The sequence below is a fragment of the Pseudoliparis swirei genome, chromosome 12, assembly GCF_029220125.1.
Source record: "Pseudoliparis swirei isolate HS2019 ecotype Mariana Trench chromosome 12, NWPU_hadal_v1, whole genome shotgun sequence".
Lineage (NCBI taxonomy): Eukaryota > Metazoa > Chordata > Actinopteri > Perciformes > Liparidae > Pseudoliparis > Pseudoliparis swirei.
This window is the reverse complement of record NC_079399.1, coordinates 11,241,250-11,262,240: the sequence shown is the minus strand read 5'-3', so window position 1 is coordinate 11,262,240 and position 20,991 is coordinate 11,241,250. Positions and strand designations below refer to the sequence as shown.

General features: G+C 41.6%; 3 protein-coding genes across 3 annotated transcripts; 2 read left to right on the top strand and 1 right to left on the bottom strand.

Annotated features, from left to right (window-relative positions):
- The first annotated feature begins 1,745 nt into the window (after window positions 1-1,745).
- Window positions 1,746-3,160, top strand: si:dkey-90m5.4 (leucine-rich alpha-2-glycoprotein). The gene is made up of 2 exons (XM_056427874.1): window positions 1,746-1,851; window positions 2,036-3,160. The coding sequence occupies exons 1-2, from the start codon at window positions 1,755-1,757 to the stop codon at window positions 3,034-3,036; spliced, it is 1,098 nt and encodes a 365-aa protein (XP_056283849.1). The 5' UTR covers window positions 1,746-1,754; the 3' UTR covers window positions 3,037-3,160.
- An 861-nt stretch (window positions 3,161-4,021) lies between these two features.
- Window positions 4,022-6,758, top strand: LOC130202656 (leucine-rich alpha-2-glycoprotein-like). The gene is made up of 2 exons (XM_056428358.1): window positions 4,022-4,347; window positions 4,488-6,758. Exons 1-2 carry the CDS (start codon window positions 4,295-4,297, stop codon window positions 5,485-5,487), a joined length of 1,053 nt encoding a protein of 350 aa, XP_056284333.1. The 5' UTR covers window positions 4,022-4,294; the 3' UTR covers window positions 5,488-6,758.
- A 9,769-nt stretch (window positions 6,759-16,527) lies between these two features.
- On the bottom strand, window positions 16,528-19,838 carry LOC130202570 (potassium voltage-gated channel subfamily F member 1-like). Its single transcript, XM_056428229.1, has one exon. The coding sequence runs from the start codon at window positions 19,689-19,691 to the stop codon at window positions 18,198-18,200; it is 1,494 nt and encodes a 497-aa protein (XP_056284204.1). The 5' UTR covers window positions 19,692-19,838; the 3' UTR covers window positions 16,528-18,197.
- Window positions 19,839-20,991: the final 1,153 nt, after the last annotated feature.

Below are 20,991 nucleotides of genomic sequence, written 5' to 3'. Positions count from 1 at the left end.
ACCGTGACTATTTGAACTCTTACCAGAATAAGTCTCTCTATCTCAAGAATGCATGTGAAGTGAGTGGGCTTGACTGAAATAAATCTTTCAGAACCGCCTAAAGCTAACTGGCACTCATCATACATAATGTGGTTCATCATGTTGCCCATCTGCTAAAATTGTATTTCATACTGCATGTCGTCTCCAATCTGTCGATCAGCTGTGTGACTGTTCCGGTTAAATAACCAAGAAATCTGCTGTACCGACCTCAGGTGGCACGCCGCCTTCCTTCTCATCGTGATTCAACATTAATTTGTCTTCTTTTCCTTTTGATCTATAGTTCTTAAAAGGATGTGCTTCTTTCACAGTTCAGTGTGTCGTAGATACATTTGAGGTACTTCTACGTTACTTGAGTATTTCCAATTGATGCAACGTTACACTTCTACCACCACAATTCAGATATGACTATTTGTACTAGTTTTGTCACTACTTCCTTATTAATATATCAATAATAATGTAATAAACTCTATAGTAGAATCACACTCGCAGACATTTTCTGCATCATCTGTACTTTTACTTGATAGATTCATTTGACTTCAGGCATATTTTCAATGCATGACTTCTACTTTTAATAGAATATTGCAGTCCATTTTTTTACAGGAACTGAACTTCCTCCCACTCTGCTTACCACCACTGCACCGTGTGCTCTGATGACTATAACACATAACTAACAAGTTTAAACGTCCCTGTGTCATCACTGTGATTGTGGTGTCTTCTTCCTGTGAGGCTGGATTACATGTTGCTAAGTGGGTTATTTATTTTATTTCATCCTCATATTGGTTATTGCAATGTATTTTCAGCATTGGCAAATAAAATAAAGACTAAAGCCTCAGATAACATGTTCAAAGTCTTATCTGGTCCAAGGTCATGAAAGACTTTTTTAGAAAGTACCGTAACATTTTGCATGATTGTATGTTTGTTTGTGTAATTACACACTTGTTACTTTTCTGTGTCTTAGTGGGAGAACTAGTCATCCTTCAATCAGAAGATCAGCCACTCGATCCCCGGCTTTACATCCAAAACATGATCAGAATATGTTTTTGAGAAATGTTTACACCTGGTATTATGGTTAGTTCAAACTTGGTAAATGGCTTCTTAAATGAGAATTGGTTTTACTTTCAATACTACCTGGAATACTGTACGTATTACAATATGGACGCAGATCTATATCTATTTTGAAATAGAGTATTTTAACATTATTATGGAAACTTCGAGAGAATTAGACACATTTTACTGACAGTTACTTGTGTTCAGTGCTTACTGCTTTATTACGTAAAACTATACACAACTTAAAATACAAATCCATTTCTGGTTGTAATTTCTACCATTCTGTGCAGAGCTTTTCTGAAGATTAATGACATTTTCAGAAAAAAATTAATAAAATCCATCTAATTTTAAATTGATTATCATGCAGTTGACCTCTTTCTTATTGTGCTCCTCCTCCTGGCCCTTATCTAAAAAATCCAAAGTGCAAAATAATGTAAACAACGAACTTAGTTTGTCAATCAGTGACATAAAATGTCATAAACTCACATGATTAAGACCATAACATCATATTTCAGAATCAGCTGTTTCCATTAGAACAATAAACCTGTGTTAAATACAACATAACGTATATCATTTGGATGTTTCAAAGTGTTGTCCTTGCCCTGCCGCTCAGTCACAGTCTGTTGCAACGGGCTGTCCTTGACGCACGACTGTTTACTCAATAAGTAATGATTAGATCACGCTGCTCCCCAAATGACTCGGTAATAACCACTGATGAAGCCGACATGAGGATCAGTCTGGCTGCTCCTCGTCTAGGAAACAACAGTAAGTTTGATTTTATAACTTGACCTTCATATGCACGAACATGCATTGTGTGTTCCTACTGATGATAATATGTTCAAACTGGAGTTGGTGTGTGAAGTTTTGCAGCGGTTAAAAATACTAAGTGGGACCTTTTAAGTCATTTCTATATGTTCCTCATCTTTAACTCGATCTCTCCTTCTTCTAGTAATGAAGTCCTGGTGTGCCCTTGCTTTTCTCTCATTGGCATATCTTTGCCATGGCGCTCTGTCCTGCCCGCCACATTGCAAATGCTACCGCGAAAGAGCTGAGGTGGTCTGCAATGAGGTCCCTCTGACCGAGTACCCCTCCGAGGGTCTCTCTCCGAGCACCACCTTGCTGACCATCCAGTTCACGAACATCACCTCCCTCTCCGAGCAGCAGCTGAACGCCACGCCCCTGCTGAAGGGGCTCCACCTGTACAGCAACCACCTGCAGAGCCTTTCTGCTCATCTCCTCAGGGGCCTTCCTCACCTCGAGACTTTGGATCTCACAGGGAACCGACTGTCTGTCCTGCCTGCAGATGTCTTCAACCACGCCCCACTTCGCCACTTGGTGCTGAAGAACAATGTGATCGAAAAAGCTGACGCCAAGTGGCTGCCTGATAACAGCAGCATCACCTGGTTGGACGTATCCGGCAACAGTTTAAGGAAGATCCCAAAGGCTCTGTTTCAGAAGCTGCCCCACCTGGAGAATCTGGATCTTGCCAATAACCGTCTGGAGAAGATCTTCGCAAATTCTCTGGACCCGCTGAACAAACTCGAGAGGTTAAACCTGAGCAACAACAAGCTCGCCACCCTGGATGCATCTGTACTTCAGAGCAGCCGTAGCCTCACCCATCTGTTCCTCTCTCAGAATAACCTCAGCAAACTCCCCCGAAACCTTTTTCAGGAGCTCACTCAGCTCAAACACTTGAGTCTGGAGGAAAACCAGCTGAGCCACATCCCCGCAGGTTTGCTGGACCCTCTTAGCGCCCTGGAGGAGGAGGGGCTGGATCTGTCTTCCAACCCCTGGCTGTGTGATGGGAAGGTGGAGTACCTCTGGAGGTGGCTTCAGAAGAACAAGAAGAAGGTTTTCCTGCCAGAGACCATAACATGTGCCACACCGCTGTCTCTGGCGGGGCGCTCACTGATGTCACTGACAGAGAGGGAGCTCAACCTTCAGTCTTAATGTTCTCCATCCTGGTTAATATCGGACTTGGTGTCATATTTTTCAATCACTGAAACATTCTCTTTTGTTAATGAAATGTGAACGTATGATTATATATGATATGAGTAAAGAGATTATACAAGAATGGCTGTCTTCTCCGTCTTTACTTTAATTGCAGATCTAATGTGTCTGTCAGAGTGCCCGAGCAGCCGTAAAGGCAAATGAAGCAATCGAGTTTATGTTGTTCTTCCATCCTGATTCTCCAAACAAAAGTGAGCTTATATATACACACCATGTGCTACCAATTAACCCAGACCAACCATCCAGAGGTGAGTCTACGTAACAACACATGTATATCCTAACTATTTATCCAGTCCGACTAAACACCATATTCATACTCATCTATCACCACCTGTGTCCATCCTATTAATAAAGTACACTATACCCTAGTTATATTTAACTTCAACAGCCACGCACCCCTCCTTACTTCCCCCGTACCCGCTTCCCCCGTTGGTCTCTCCCGGAACTATACCTGGGTGTTTCGGGCCCCCGAGGAACTCTTGTGCCCGAACACCTTAGGGAGGAGGAAACAGGTAGAGGTCAGTTTCGAACTATATAATACACCGACAATATTGTTGTTACGGCGCTGCGTCGTTACAGTCTTGATGTCCAAAAGAGAACCAATTCATTTCCCAGCTCAAACGAAATGTATCATTTTGATCACAAAGAAGATATAATATGAATATCTTATCATTATTGAGCCTCAGAGGTGCACGTACGCAGCTTTTTAGACGGAACCAGACTGTCTCCAGTCTTTAAGCTGAGTGAAGCTAATTGGCTGAAGTCTGAAGCTTCATCTCAGATTGACAGACATGAGAGTATTATCAATATCTATAATGATCTAACTCTCAGCAGCAATGCAAATAAGCATATTTTCCAAAATGTCCAACTTTTCCTTTATCAGATTGTATGTTCAAATGTTTAAAGAAGGAGAAATCTAAACACCAAGAATGAAAATGGATGAATCAAAGACTTGATTCATTTTGGAGATAGGATATTTTGCACATTAAAGATTTAAACAGCATTTTAACATCGCATAAAACCGTTTTTTACAGGAATAAAAACAGCAAATATTGATGTGTGTGTCTTTTATATTTGGAAAGTACAGAAAGACGTAACCACTCGCCGGTTGATGAGCCGGTTTGTTTGCTTGGTTGTGTTTGCTTATTTCCACATGTTGTCCTGACTCACTGCTGGGAACAAAAACACTCGACAGTCTATGAAACCAAGCCGCAGTATGAAACACAGAAGAAATGCTGCTGTGCTTTCCAGGTAGGGTTCAGCATTTCATATTATATCTTCAGCAAAGTTAATATCATTTGTTATCCATACAACCTGATATGTCTAGATGAATACAGATTACTCCATGTTCTTGTCTTGTCGCTCACGCTGTGTACGTTTCCTTCATGCAGCGCTCTAAAGATGGCCGTGTGGATGCTCCTGACTCTAACCGCACTCGCTGGATGTGCCCACTCTTGCCCAGATCTGTGCTCCTGTTCCTTTACAGAGGTGGTGTGCAGCCAAAGCGCCCTCACACATTTCCCTGTCGATGGTTTGCCCTCCAACACAACTCGCCTATCCATCCAATCCACCAACCTCAGCAGCGTGACAGCGAGCCACTTGAGTGCCGTGCCCCTTTTAAACGACCTCCAGCTGTATCACACCAACCTAAAAAGCCTTCCTTCAGATCTACTGAAGAACGTTCCTCACCTGAACACGTTGGATCTCACAGGAAATCATCTGGTTCATCTTCCTTCCAATGTCTTCCGCCATGACTCACTTCAAAGTCTCGTGCTGAGGAACAATCTGATCCAAACAGCCGATGCCGAGTGGTTTTCTGGCAACAGCAGCATCACCTGGTTGGATTTGTCTGGTAACCGTTTAACCGTTGTACCCGCCGCTCTTCTTCAGAGGCTGCCCAGTCTGGAGAATCTAGACGTTAGTGATAACAATCTGCGAGACCTAGAACCCGCCGCCCTGAGGAACCTGCGCCGCCTGGAGACGCTGAATCTCGCCAGTAACAACTTAAGCTCCTTGACACCGACAATCTTCAGCCACAACCTGAAACTATCGCAACTGTTTTTGCAAGATAATCAGCTCCAAGAGCTGCCAGGGACCCTCCTCCAGGGTCTTCAACATCTCGAACTTCTGCTGCTCAATCAGAATCAGCTGCAGCGTTCCCCCTCGGGGCTGCTGGATGACAGGACATCCTCTTTCCGGGTCGTTTTAGGAGGAAACCCCTGGGTGTGCGATGAGAAGATGGAGTATCTGTGGAAGTGGCTGGCTGTCCATCCTCAAAATGTCCTCTTCTCGGAGGAGGTGACATGTGCACGGCCTGAAGCTCTTGAACACAGACAAGTGGTCTCTTTAACTAGCGGTGAGCTTGGACTTCACACGATTCAAAACCAGTGATGTGGAGGTTGTAAAAGTTTAAAACTCTGCTCTCTACATTCCACTGAAATCGGATGTCAAATGAACTGCTGGAATAAAACGTTATGATTCATTCTGTTATCATGCACTACTTTCTTATGTCTTTTTAATCCACCATTGTTTGGATATTTTTCAGCCCTCTGGGTGGCGTAAGACGATACTTCTTAAAAGCAATGAGCTGAACAGACAGTGCGGCTTATCTAAGAATTAATTCACCCAACAGATTCCAGCCAAATCATCTGTCAAATCAAAAATTGTGATTGGATGCAAATATATTCTGTTAATGTTGATCTTGATCTGCGAGGCACCTAATCTCTAAATTTATTGGAATAATTTAAATATGGAGAAACTATTTTTTACAATTTTGTATCATACTCTCTTTAGAGCATGGTCCAAAAGCTGTGATTTAGAGTGATGTCACAGAATCACAAGAAGTCAAAGGGCTCCTTCCTCGAGGGTTTTTGATATTCTTGCGGTGAATTCGTGCTCCAACAGATCTGCCTCACTCGGGTGTTGGTTGCATCGCAGATTGCAGCATTGTTTCAGTCGTGCCCATTTGTTCTTAATGATGTTGAGCATGTAGGAGTGTGTGGGCAGTGCAATGGCTGAGTCTTCCAGCTGACCTCTTCTGGGTGTGTTTAAATATCTCCGCTTCCTTAGGTCTCTCTCTCTCATAGTGTAAGTGTGTATATATTCTGTGTGCCCACACACACTGCATGTCGTCAAGCCTTGATCCCAGTGAGTGCAGACCTAAAGAGAATGTATTACCGAATGTATTATTATGTCTTAAATATAAAACATTGCCTCATTTAGGGGATGTTACTTGTGAAAATTAATCTGTGTTTGTAAATGCTCCATAAAAGGAAGAGGGACATTTTCAGAGGTGTGGTATATGTCTTTAATTCTACCTCTCTGAATTGTATCCTCCAGGCTCACGGTTGAGGTCACGGCTCTAATGTGTGTCAGTGTGTAATGTCATGCAGGTTGTTCCTGAGATAAATGAGGATGAGGCTACTCTCCCTATACGTGTGGAGGAATGCTCTCCACCATATTGTTGGCTGATGATGACTGACGGGCACAGCCTTAAAAATGACTGAGGCCTTTCTGAATTGGTGTTAAAGTAATGGAGACACTTAAGTGCTACTAATTTGCACAAACTGGTATGCTAATTAGTTGACATTTTTACAATAATCAACTAGAATGGGATTTCTCTGATTATTTATTTTAAATATTAAAACTCAGGCTAGTCTTTGCTTTGCGTTTTCATTTAATTCTGTTATTTGTGTTCCCTGTCTTTCTTACATTCGGAATGCACTAATAATAGTTATAATATTGTGCACTATAGGACCCTTCATAAAATCATGCACTGGGTGTACTGGGGCCCATCCTAACAGTGTGCACTCGGACCCTTCATAAAAGTGTGCACTGGGGCTTTTCATAATGGCCTGAACTGGGTGCACTGGGGCACTTAACAGGGTTCACTGGGACCCGTCATGATGATGTGCACTGGGTGCACTGGGACCCGTCATAATAGTGTGCGCGTCTGGTCATTCTAGTATACACTGCACTGGGGCCCGTCATTATAGCGTGCAGTGCAACCTGCACAGAGAATCTACGGCTACCTCTCCATCATCATCTGCTCCTCCATCACTCTCGCCCACTGCAGCCACAGCACAGACAAAGACAAGTGCAGGCTGCAGAGCATCATCATCTTTCGGCCGAGAGGGTTATCGCTGCAATCTGCCTTCCTCAGGTCCTCCAGCACTCAGAAAGGTCGGCCGGGAGATTGACCCTGTGGCACCCCCACACTCCCCCCTCCCTCCTCCCTCCTCGGGAGGAGGCTGCGTCCATCGAGACAAAGACCACCAAACCAACCAAAACCTTTTCAAGTCGGCAGTCGGGCAATGGAACCAACACTGACTGACTGTCACCCCCAGGACCACCACCTCCCTCTTCCTCCTCTTCCCACCTCCTCCTTCCTCTCTTCCCTTCCTCCCTCTCCCTCTCCTCCTCCCTCCTCCTCCCTCCCTCCTCCCTCCTCCCTCTTTCACCCTCCTCCACACACGAACTTTTAATATGCACTTTAATCCCACTCCACCACTCCACCATTTGCATGCACTTTTAATCTTTAACACACGCACAACACAGCGTAACATACACTTTACAAAACACACCACCACACACCACCACAACAAACACTTCTACTTTGTTGTCTTCTGTCGTGATGTTTGTTGTTTTTTGTTGTCATGTCCAAATGTTGCACCTTCCACCAAAAAAAATTCCTCGTTTGTGTAAACATTCCTGGCAATAAAACTGTTTCTGATTCTGATTCTGATTCTGATTCTGATCAGTGTAAAAGAGTGCATGAAGACCCGTCATAATAGCGTGGACTGGGTGCACAAGGGACTAATAGTCATAATAGCGTGGACTGGGTGCACAAGGGACTAATAGTCATAATAGCGTGGCCTGGGGCCGAACGAGTTGTGAAAGAACGTGTAGGGACCCACCTGAGTGAATTATCGTTATCCAACTGAATACTTTGCTCACAAATAACAACTCCCGGTTCACTGGTTAGAGACTTAATTAACGCTCAAACTTTCCAGTCGGTCAGGTCCAGCACCACGAGGGAACGATGCATGTTTACTGTTCAGCGCCAGTGAACATGAGCCCTGAGTGAGTCGCACTAGGAAGTAGTATCGGATATTTTTTGTGAATCTTTAAATTGCATTGATTCATTACACTGAAAGGAACTGCTTTGCCTACCACCACCCTGGGTGTGTAATCAGGGCGTCATCGTACCGTGATTGGCAGAGAGGGGAAACGAAACCTTGGGCTGCTCAGGGCTTTCGAAATAAGGACAGGACAGAGACTTGAGCTCCGCCGTGTGACCCATGTTCAATTTAACGAGAACCTTGAAGTTGAAGACACCAAGTGTAAAATACAATTAGCCAGCTTTTGTATTTATTTTTTGCTGTAACACCCTGGAGTTTATACCAGTTAAGGAATAGCACATAACTCTTCAGAAACAGCAAATATATGTTTGTACACTTTGTTTTTTGGACGGATTAAATGAGCAAGTCAAACATGATGTTGTATTTGGACAGAACCAGGCTAGCTGTTTATCTCTGTTTCCAATCATTATGCTAAGCTAAGCCAACCGGGTGCTGGCTCTAGCTCTATAGCCTACAATATTCAATAAACAGATGTGAGAGTGGTATTGATTTCCTCATCAAACTCTCCACCGGAAAGCAAATAAGCATATTTCCTAAAATGCCAAACTTCACCTTTAAATGTTATTCTTGTAATTGTGTTTGTATTGTTGCTCCGCTGGCTTAAGGATCTGAAAATGTCCTCCACGACAAACACAAAACTAGTCAATCCTCATGCATAGCTGCCTCACTCTTGACTATGTGTCACGGACAGTCAAAGCCAAGATTGTGGGCAGAAGAACAATTAATGACAATGAAAGGAAATCTTAAGTCACACTGTGGCTGCCTTAAGTGGCGTAAGGCCATTACCATGAAAGCACTTAACAACAGTAAAACACCGTCACTGAGCGTATCATCAACCCGTGGTTTTACTCGGAGAAGACAGTTTTGTGTTTATGTCTCAAACGTGCATGTTCAGGACCAACATGCATAATACACGATCTTGTGCATTAGCCTGCATTTTTATGGGTCATAATTCTACGTGCATGTATTTTTAAAATCCTGTTCTGCTCACAAATCATCACTCTACCTGACAACATAAATATTGGGAAAGAAATGTGCTGTTGCCCTTGTGCATTATCTCATTATTTGCAAAGGGAATTGAGGCCCCTTTGCAGACTGTAGTAGGTTGTTGTAAATGGCCCCGCTCTCAAGGGAAATGGGCTAGTAGTAAACGTTATATGATCCCCAAATTTAACACCCTGCAACAAAACAGGCCTGATTGATAGCGTGGGTAAAGGTTTTGATGGAGAATCCTACAATATCCCAACAAATACAGACAGCAATAACACTTTAACCGTAGCAGAAATTAAGCAGCTGTTCATCCATCAATATGAGATGAAATTGCAGGCAGAGGTGAGAGAAAATGTTATGTGGCAACCAAAAATCTTCAAGACAACATTGTTAAGAGGGATAAAGCATCAGTTAATGGATATTGCTTTATTTTTTCATCCTGTTTTTTGGCTTAGGAAAAACCGGATGACTGTTGATGAAAGGCATGGCACATTGCAAGGATGCACACATCTCAAGCTTCTATTTAACACATTTAAAAATATATATTTTCTGACTTACTAGTGTCCAGTCATGTTGATATAACCATTTCTCTGCAGTGGTGGTGGAAGTAATAGTATTTTTACGCAAATACTGCACTTAAGTACGATTTTATATGAGTATTTCCACTCTCTGCCACTTTATAGTTTTACTCCTGTAAACTTTTGCAGTTTTAAGTATATTTAAATGCTAATAAATGACTACTTTTAGTAAAGTGAAATGTGCAGATCAACATTTAGTAAAAGAAGTTTAATAAAGTCAGTGAATGACTAAATGATCTTTGTGATACAGCGTAACATTAGCTGTGAACCACTGGTCATACCAACTTAAGCGGAATAAGCAAAACCCCAAAAATGTGTTGACTTGAACAAGAGGGTATTTTATCGCGCATGAATTTAACTTTTCCTGTAATTATATTTTTTGAAGATACACTTACAGACAGGAACTGTGTATTTGACATGCTGATTGCCCGCTTTTACTGCACCCCCATTGTTGCCATTCTAATCTGACTGTACACCTCCACGCTCTCTAATTACTATGTAAATATTCAACTGCAGAGTTGCACATTGTACTATTCAGGCAGCTTTGATCTGAGACTGCTGTGAGATGAAACATCTTTCTAGTGGATACTTCGGTCAACACTGTTTCATTTCTATCTCACTCTGTAATTTGTCTTCCCAGGGATGGAAGATTGATCTCCACACTGCCATCCAAATGTAATCCCCCATGGAGACCCACACAGGTCTCAGGGAGTGTAATTACCTCCGAGCACAAGACGAGAACAAGACATTTGATCACTGTTTGATGTTTGCATCCCCTCAACGACTTGTCATATCCTTTGCACTATCTTTTTACGTTGGCTCACTGACATCCTTTCACACTGAGCTCATATGGATTATCTAACAGACCTTTCTTCTGTTGTTGGGGTGGAGCTACACAGAGCTGCCTGGAGCCATCGGAACTTGCATGTAAACACAAGGTCATGGCGACTGAGTATGTCTCTGATGAAGATAGAGTGAGATAGATAGCCTGAGATGAAGGTATAGATGAAGTAAGTTATTGATTTGTGTATTTAACAAGCTTCTTTAAATGTATCTGTTTTAGTCATAAATTATTGAGGAGCTGAAGCCAAACGCAAATGACTTATCATAAAGACTATACACAGTTTTTATGCCAGAAATAGCTAGCTAGTCTGATTCCAATGAATATGAATACAGACATATGTCTAACAGCCCAGAAAGCTCTCTAAGTACTAACTTCAAAAGTGAGTCCGTTGTTCTGCTCCACATATCTGGAACAAGGTCTCTGAAAGCTGCAGGTCTACTGAGACCCTCGACTCCTCCTGTTTGCTGTTGCCTTTAACTCAACAAGATTCAAGGAGATCAATCAATTTCTGCATCTCACTGCTGCATTTTATTTATTTAACTGCATTGCAATTTTTATTTTATTTCTTGCTTTTTGATCCTGTTTTCTTTTGCATTTTTTTTTAATGCTTGTAATGGTTTAACATGAAGCACTTTGAATTGCCTTGTTTTTCTAATTTTGCTATATAAATAAACTTGCCTTGCTTTGCCTTGCCATGTGAGTCTGATGAGACCCTCTCTAAATATTGTTTTTATGACCCGCAGACCTGAATTAAATGTAATAATTGTAGCTATAGCCACTGCGGGACAAGGACGTTCCACTCCATAAAACATCATCGTCTCTGGATGAGATCCTCATTGTCTCTGGATGAGATAATCTGCAGTGGTAAGTGTATCGGCAAGCAGGCCAGATCAATCAGTTCGGCTTTGGTCTCTCAAGGCCAATTTCCATAATTAGATGCCCATACATTTCTCAGCGGGAGTGACACAGGGCCACGACAACATGTCTGATGCAGTGAAATGTGCTCTTTGAAAAACATGTTTTAGGTCAAGAAGGAGCAACAGCGAAAAAGGTATGAAGTAGGTGACTAAGAAGAAAGAAACAACAACTTGCCCAGGCCCAGTTGAATCTCTTTATATGCAGGCAGCGCTACACAATAGAGACATTTATTCATGTGTTGTTATTTATATTTCTTATTTCATTTGATGAAAAAGCCATGCAACAGATGGATAGATATTTTAATAAACTGAGGCGGCTTTCACAAGGTTCGGCTTTGAACAAGTTATTTGAAGCCGTTAGCGGACACAGCTTTCAAAGCCCAAGTTCATCTGCAGACTGTGCTTGGCAGAAATACGATGGGTGTTATTTCAGACGGCCAAGAACGCATCAAAGCACGACAGTTATGTGTGAAGCAGTGCGACACAATACACACCGCCAGACAATTCAAACAACACAACATAATTCATCACAGGATAAGAACTTGAATAAATACATCAGGATTCTGACGTTTAATTTACATATTCATGTTTGCCAAATGAGGGTTCAGTTTACACTGGGGGACTGCCAAGTCAGTGCACTACATTTACTTACAGTGAAATGTAAAGAAGGGCTTTCACATGATGTTCCTTCAGTGAAGTTATCTCAAACAAAGCCTGAGGGATGTCGTGCTGACCTTCAGAAGCAGCTAAATCAATCATGTGTTTGTTTTTCTCAGTAATATTTTTGAATTGAACTTTCGACTTTCAAGGGAATATTTCCAAAATGTGATTTAAATCATAGGTTCAATAAAGCTCTTATGTCTTTATATCATAGTACATGGAATAAGGGAGGATGAGCCGAGGTTAGCATGAAGACTGGCACCAGCGAGCCAAGTTGTTATTTTGTATATTTATGCGGATGGAACAAACAACAGTGTGTTAATAAGCTATAAGCCCCGCCTTCAATATGCGAAACTAAGCTAATAGTCAGCTGGGTGTAGTTCCATATTTATCACACAGAGTGGTACAGTTTATCTTCTCATCTGATTATTGACAAGAAAGCAAATAATCACATTTAAAAACAAGTGAAACTATTACTTTAATGCTTTAACAGCAAATTACCTATTTGGCAGTGATATGTGGATGTTTAATATATATATTAGATATATTTAATATATCTACATAGATAGCAGCGAATATATAGTCTGTGATTATTTACTCCACAACTGTATTCTACTGTAAAGTTATAATTAAGATAACACAGCCACTGTGCATGCTAATCACTAAATCATAAATTCCTGGAAAAATAACCAACAAAACCAATACAATATAACGAGAGAATAGATTAAACTAATCTATTGGGTTAATAAACATGTGTGTTGCTCTCTTTGGGTAAACAGGTTGACGGGTATGTTCCAACAGAGGATCTGATGTGGGCTAAGTCTTTATTCACAGGCATTTCTTGGAGTCAGAGAACAGTGTTACGTAGCAGCTCGCGCAGATGTTTCAGTGAGTTAAGGACACATCTCATCCTTAAGGCTGCATGAGCATGGCTCAGAGCAACTATGTTATTTTTCACATAAAAGGCAACGTAAAAAAACCTCTTGAGTTACTGAGCCCACGCTGAGACTAAAGGAAATGTCGAAGTTTCTTTTTCTTCAATATTATTTTTAGGTGAATGCTACAGCAAAATTATAGATTTAAAAGGTTATTATGTCTACTGAGACCGTACTTTGGGAACATATATCACAATTGAGCAAATACTACTTTACTTCCACACAAGGAAAGGCCAAATGTATTAAGCTAGTACCCAGTATATGGTAACCACTGCCGGTTTATAATAAATGGTGGATTCACACACACAAACACACACACACCCATCGTATCAGTACACGCATAAGTATTCCCCTGTGCAGCTGTCTCAGAACAGAAACGCAGTGTTTGAAAACCCACATTTATTCCTCTGCAGGAGCCAACGCTTTGCTCCATTAGTCCGTCTGACTGAGAACTCTTTTAAGGGCAAATCACCTCATATTGCATTTGCAGTGACATTTTCCTTTTCTTCTTTTATGAGTCAAGGGTACCACTAAATCCTTCAGTATTTAGGTTGATTTTTCAAAGGAAATTGTATTTTCTTCGGCTGCTTCTATGAATTATTCAAAATAAACCCACAAGTGCAGACGTGATGGTTTTGCAAGAGAACTCTGCAACATAAAAAGAAGTGGAAGGAGTGTTAAGCTCAATACTTTTTTCAGACGTGTTGAGCGTATTCAGAGCAAGTTTGTTGAAAGTCATATTTAATCTGTGTAATTATTGTCATGCAATTTAATGCCGCTGTCTTTCAGAACCACAGTCCTCCATCGTGCACCTACGCTACTTTTTAAAAGAATGAAACTCACCACTCCTGAAACATGTTTTTAACTTCTTTCAAATCTGTTATCAGCAAGATTACACTTTCCCTCTCCTGCAGCTGAATATATCTCTGAACCAGAGATAGTGCCCTGAGGGGTGGGCTGGTAAGCAATAACATTATGCACACACATGAAAGTGCTTGACCATCTTCTGAAAGATGTAAATCTATTAGCGTATCCCATTTGTACCATTTTAGGGGAGACATTATATGCTTTTAGTTTGCTCTTGAGAGCAATATCTTTAAAATGATGGCTTTGAATCACTTTTATCTCAGTGTCATCCCTTTCTTTTCTTCTCTTTTCTCTTCTATTATTTCTAACTTGCTTGTAGTCTGACGTCTCAACATTTGGCCTTCCAATATGTTTGATATGTCAATCTACAACTTTGCTTGATAGTAATAGCTAATGTTGTGACTGAAACTCACAGCTGCTTTTGATTAGATTTTCAATTTGTATGGAAAACTCTCTTTTAGTGTCCGTAATAGGTTGTAACAGTTGTGCAACATGTAAAGAACTTCACACCAAACTTCTGTGTAAGGAGATACATGCACGACATAATTAGCCTGGGTTTGCATTGTATTTCCATTTGTCTGTTCCACTTGTTACAGTACAGGGATTTCTCTATTTTTAGATGCGAACAAGATCCCCATCCCAAAGGTTAAGTAGGGAGACCAACAGGGAATCTGTGAGTCATGCTGTCATCTAAAATAGTTGGTTGTAACTCTACACCAATATGACTGGTCATCAGAAAACAGTCGGCACTGGGAGTTAATGGGAGACATGAGTTTAAGGAACAACTTTGATTCCCTAAAACACCTCTGATGGCACCCATATTTACAGCAACAGTGTTATTGCTAGTTCCAGTATGGATTTGAACAGCGTGTCTGAGGATTCAGGCCAAATCTCATATTGTGTTTATTTACAGCACCCTCCAAGCCGGTCCATGATTCAACACTAGACATAATGGAATATTGAAGTGTGATATTGACACAAACATAACATGCCTTGTTGATTATTCCTCTTTACTGTCACAGCATCTTGGTGTAGTTGTGGAATAAAAGCATGTTAATGGGAACACCATTATCAATCTCAGCATCAATTAATGTAAAAAATCCCCAGATGGACAATTTGAAAGAGACCTTTCCTCAAACGCACCGAGACAGGTTGTGATCCTTTAAGTCTGTTCCGAGGATCTAGAAAAATCTGAGTTGCACATACATATCCATCGGACATCTGTTTATTTAAAGGCGTGAGTCAAACACTTTGCCAACCATATCTTCAGAAGGGTTGAAAAATGGATCCAGCTTCACTCAAAAACTATAGGCATCTAAAAAAAATTATTGATTTAGGAGCAACAACCACAATTCTCACAATAATTGTAACGTTTTTTAGCGAAGGGATAATGAGCCCAACTTTCAATAAATGCTCAGGAACCCCTCTATTCTTAAACACCCACTGAATGCCACAGATGACCAACATGTGGGTGTACAAATTGATGATTAGCCGGCAGATCACAGCAGGTCACAGCAGAGTAGACCACACATGGCCGTGGGTGCACGGGCGGACAAGTGTGTGTCGGTGCAATTATTTGTGTGCACTTGCAGGTAGGCGGTGAAGAGAAGGGCGGATGTTTGTGTGTGCATGTGTGTGCTTGGAAATCTAAATCTGAACCTGAAGTTGCATGTGTATTTGCATTTTTTATTTTCTGGAGGAACATTGTTCCGTTGCACAATGCCCGCCTTTGATGTTCCAGCTCCACCTGTCAGCGTGTACTCAGGCCTTTCTCCTGTGTGTGAATGGGATGCTGGCCCCGAGAGATAGCGCTCCTGTAAGGGCCACGTGTGGGTGGACAGCCTGCAAAGTCCATTCTGACCTCCTACATGATCTTTTTTTCACGGCTGCATAACTTAGACTGAAGCTGAGTGGAAAGCATCTCTGAAGAGGAAGCTAATACTGAATTAGTGCCATCTAACCAATCAACAAACTGCCACCGTGCTCGCAATGATCGATGATGACGCTCTGTCAGTAAGATATATTAACATTATTTTTCATTAAAGGTGCTCAATTTGAAATTCATAGCATATTTAGTGTCCCCCCAAGTCTTTGAACATGGCGACGGCTGAGCCGAGGGCTAGCAGCTAACGATCAGAGGGGAAACACCAAGTCAGCTGTCCCAGGGAAGCTTGGATTACAGCACACACAGAGGGAAAGTGACTTCATTATGTGCTTATTGCTCCACTGCAATTTGTACATGACAAAGGGTTAGATTATTATTTAAAATATGACTGGTTATGTAGTAATCAAAGTACTTCAAAGTTGACTTTTTGGATTTGTACTTTGAGGTCCCAATCAGGCCAAACCGTGAAGTTGTTTTAAAATATTTTACAAGCCAACATAGCATCGGCATTTTCACGTCCTTTAAAACATTTTGTGATAAAATATTTTCCATTTTAATCTTTTCAAAAATACTTTTGAATAGGTATTTTTCTGAGGGTGACATGAAGGTTACAGTTAAGGTTTAACAACTTTTACTCTACAGCAGTGAATCACAAACAGTGATAAACAAGTCATGATGAATGGTGGATGTCCATCTTCCACTACTCAAAGCGGTAGCAGCACTAATGCATATTGCCAAATGAACCAAAAAACAGAAACCAAAAAATCTATTATGATTATAACAATATCCACTTTTATAAAATGAATAGTGTCAAACAACATCCATCTTATTACAATCAACCTGTTTGGGACACGATGCTGCTGCAGTAGGTGAGTTTTATCTGGGCTGTAGAAGAATACCAGATCTATAAAAAACAACGGTTTGGAACAAAAAGAGTCTCAAACGCAGACTTTTGTTATAAATATGTAGATACATTTCAGAGTTGAGGGGGAACATATTCAGCTATAACCAACCAAAGCCTCTTCTTCTGCATCATTCCACTTCCAGACTACCTGCTGCTATCTGCTTCCTCAGCTTCATCTCCTGCATATGCTCCATTGAGGATGTTAAGCGTCTTTCATGAAAATTTCACAAAATAAGATTGTGCACAAAAACACAATCTTGACATCAATCAGCCCTGCAGCTCGCAACTAAACCACTGGCATATGAGACATGACATTCATTTAAAATCTTAATAATACTCTTGTTGATACTTTCTCTCTTTTCATGTTGAAGACCTGCTGCTCGGATGATGCTGTTTTGACGAATTAATAAAAAGCTGTTGCCATCATTGATACTTTTATTTATATTTTCATCAGAAAATCTTTGTTTTCCACTCAGACTTTCAAGTTAGCTTTAACCTGCACTTTGAAAAAACGACTTTGAAGTTTAATATTGTAACCATTGGGATTATTTTTGTTTAACCCTCAGCCTGTTATTCCTTCCCCTCACCCATGACCTGGTCGTGAAGTTATTCCAATGGCTGCTGCAACATGTAAACCCATATAGACCAAGTTCTGCAGCAGGAAGCTTCTGAGCTCCCGGTGTGTAATTGCGTGGTGCTATCTGGAGCTGAAGCCCACTGACACATTCATTGCTTTCACCATTTATGCACAGATGGGGTTTTATATCTAATATATTTCTTCACAACCACAGCGGTTACAGAAGATCACCAGCAGAAACATAAATAAACTGCCTTGATGATATGTTACTTTTATAATCCCTGCCCTTGTCTCTGGTGTACTTTGTATGTTTCTTATTGTAATTTATAGCATTATAAGTCTCTATCACTCAAGTGTTTTCCTTTTTATTTTGTTATCCTGCACATCCTTCATAAAACTATCACACGATGACATATATTTCTTCTCTTTACTTCTGGAGGAGCTGCCAATCTTTCTTCTTTTTTTCTGTATATATTATACGAATAGGGGAATACGTTACAGTGCAGTGTGAGCATTTAGGATGGGGGTTGTTGTATAAGAAGCCTGGCTGTTCAAACAGAAGCCCTGAGCTAGAGAGAGTAACTGCGCAAAGACACAGCTCTTCAAGTCAATATCTCACACATGGGCGCGATTCTTCAAATGCATCAACTGTCCTCGGAGGGCATTATAGCTATTTACAATAACGTTCCCAGTCATTGTTGTATATCATTAACCATGAAGTGTGCGGGTTTAAGTTGAACGAAGACCGCAATTAATGATAATTTTGTTTTGTAGCGCAATCTTTTCAAATGAGTCTTCGGTGTTTAAGAGATGAAATAGTCAGTGACCTCGGCTGTGCTTTCAAAGCTTGTGTCCATGCTGGGGGCCTGAATCCCGGCTCCTCTTCTGGGATCTTTCAGTAAGGGGCTGTGGGTGTCGCTGTGACAGGAGTGCATGGCGCTGTCCCAGACACCTGCGATGCACGCGTGTGTCTGCGCGCCGGGCGCAGCCTCCTGCTCCCCGGAGCGCAGTGCCATCAGTTCAATCTCATGCTGGGCAGCGGTCTCCAGCACCTGTTGCTTGTTGTAGAACAAGACGAAATTGTTGATGATGGGGTGTATAGGCAGCGCTATGGCAATCACCCCGCACAGAAAGCTTAGGGCCGCGTTACATCGACCTAGAGTGGTCTTGGGGTAGACGTCTCCATAGCCCACCGTGGTCATGGTGATCACAGCCCACCAGAACGACTGCGGGATGCTGGTGAACAGGGTTTCCGGGTGGTTCTGCTCCATGGTGTAGCCCAATGCGGAGAAAAGGAAGACCCCCACGCCCATGTACATGAGGAGCAGTCCGAGCTCTTTAAAGCTGCTCTTCAGGGCAGATGTGAGGGTCTGGAGTCCAGCGGAATGGCGAGCCAGCTTGAAAATGCGCGCAATGCGCATTATGCGTAAAGCCTGCACCGCCTGCTGCACGTTAGCCAGCTCCATCACTCCTGTGCCGAAGGAGCTCAGCATGAGCACAACGAAGAAGGGCATAATCGCCATGAAGTCGACGATGTTCATAAAAGCTAGGACGAATTTTATTTTATTTGGGGAGGAGATCAAACGCAGGATGTATTCAATAGTGAACCAGCCGATGCACACCGTCTCGATGACCTCCAGAGTTGGGTTCTCCGTGAGGTTACCCTCCGAGTCCTCCACCTGCAGGTCGGGGAGGGTCCCGATACACATCACCACGGAGGAGACGAGGATGAAAATGAAAGAAACGATGGCGATCGTGCGCGCAGGCAGCGATGACTCCGGTTTCTCCATCAGCCTCCAGAGGCACATCTGGAAGCGTTGCCAGCCTGCTGCAGACGGATCTCCGTCTCGGTCCACTAGGATCGTTTTCACTTTCTCTGCGATCTCTGCGAGTTCATCCTCTACCTCCTTCAGGTGGCATTTACAACAGTCGTCCAGGAAATCCGAGTCGATCTTCCAGAACTCCATCTCCTTCATGAAACAAATTGGACAGATGCCTCGCTTCATGTGGATCTCTCCATACAAATACAGCTCAGTTATACACTTAAATGCTTCGGGGTCTCTGTCAAAGTAAAATTCTCCCGTGTCAGGATCGTAGTCGTCACATAGTGAGGAAATCTCTTCGGACGACTTCAGTGAGCAGTCGACCAGTTCTGCCAGCCGAGTGTCCGGGTAGCGATTCAACACGTCCCCGAATAACACCTGTTTCACGCCGCCGATGTTCACAACAATCTCGGTCTCTTCGCTGGCTTCAGAGCCGTTGCAGTCTCCATATCGACTCCGCTGGATCCCCCACATTGTGTTGTCAACAAGTCTGTCACAAAACTGCCCAAGTGACTGAGATTTTCACACAATTGTACCGTCAAGTAAACACAAGTCACCAGAAGCCCCGTCGCGGTTCTTATATCTGTGTTTCAGTTGAACACATATGTTTGCTCAGAGGTGACTGCCGCGTGAAGTCTTCTCAGCTCAACACCACACTCCTGTGCGCTCTGAGAAAGTTGCTATTGAAGTGCGCGTAACGTCAAGTGAGACACAATCAAACCCCTTGACTTCCGGTGATAACATTCAGACTAAAGCCCGACTGGCCAATATATTTTTTTTTACGCTACACCACCAAACACTCCGGAATGCAATTTGAGCCAGTTATTAAAAAAGAATAATACCATTTGTATATATATATATGTGCAGATTCAGATGATCCAACACTTAATAATCAATCCACGTCCTCCAATGATGCACCTCTGCAAATAGTTCTTCTTTTACTTGCTAACATCAGGAAAACAACAATGTATATGCAAGTATAGACACAGAAAAACACACACACACACACACACACACACATACATACACACACACTATAAATAGCAGTATATATTACCCAAACTAACCAAATATTTATTTAGATGCCTTTAATACATTATTATCAAATAAAGTATTAAGAGAGGTTCATATTAGCAAAAAGGTTCAAAATAATACCCAGGTATCAGGATATATAACATTCACAAATAACTACAGATGAAAACAAATTGAGAAAATCACATACAAAAAGATATGCTTTTATTGTTTAGGCTATATCCGTGTTTCCGGTCCATGTAGCTGCGTTGAGGCAGCGCAGTGCAGACAGGCGCCGCACATCATAAATCACCACTAGTAATGAATTGTGAAGTAGCAAACAGGGAAATCAGAGACACGCACTTGAAAAAAAACAATTAGTTCAAGGTAATCGATTAACAAGTAACACATAAGAAACCTAAATCATCCTTTTTGTTTCGTTTTTTACAATAGCCTATATATACAATCATTTTACCCCAGACCAAGACCCTTATCCATCATCCATGTTGAATGTATTATAGGCTATGACTAATTTATCCAGACGAAAAAGATTAAAGCTATGTAATAATTCATTTAAATAAATTAATGTAGGAGAGATTATAGGCTCAATAAATATTAAGATACTGTACATGATATGGCTCTTTAGTGATGTGATAAATGATAGTGATCGTTCTGGATCAGTACTTGTGCCATCAGTGGAAGCATTGGAATTAATCTATTGTTTTTTCTTCGGGTACTTTCAAATATAAATCTGAACAATAAG

Bases quoted from the DNA above. Each gene is read 5' to 3' on its own strand.
- si:dkey-90m5.4 (XM_056427874.1), top strand. From the start codon at position 1,755: ATGATTAGATCACGCTGCTCCCCAAATGACTCGGTAATAACCACTGAT. The intron at 1,852-2,035 runs GTAAGTTTGATT...TCCTTCTTCTAG, and splicing joins TCCTCGTCTAGGAAACAACA to TAATGAAGTCCTGGTGTGCC.
- LOC130202656 (XM_056428358.1), top strand. From the start codon at position 4,295: ATGAAACCAAGCCGCAGTATGAAACACAGAAGAAATGCTGCTGTGCTT. The intron at 4,348-4,487 runs GTAGGGTTCAGC...TCCTTCATGCAG, and splicing joins AATGCTGCTGTGCTTTCCAG to CGCTCTAAAGATGGCCGTGT.
- LOC130202570 (XM_056428229.1), bottom strand. From the start codon at position 19,691: ATGTGGGGGATCCAGCGGAGTCGATATGGAGACTGCAACGGCTCTGAA.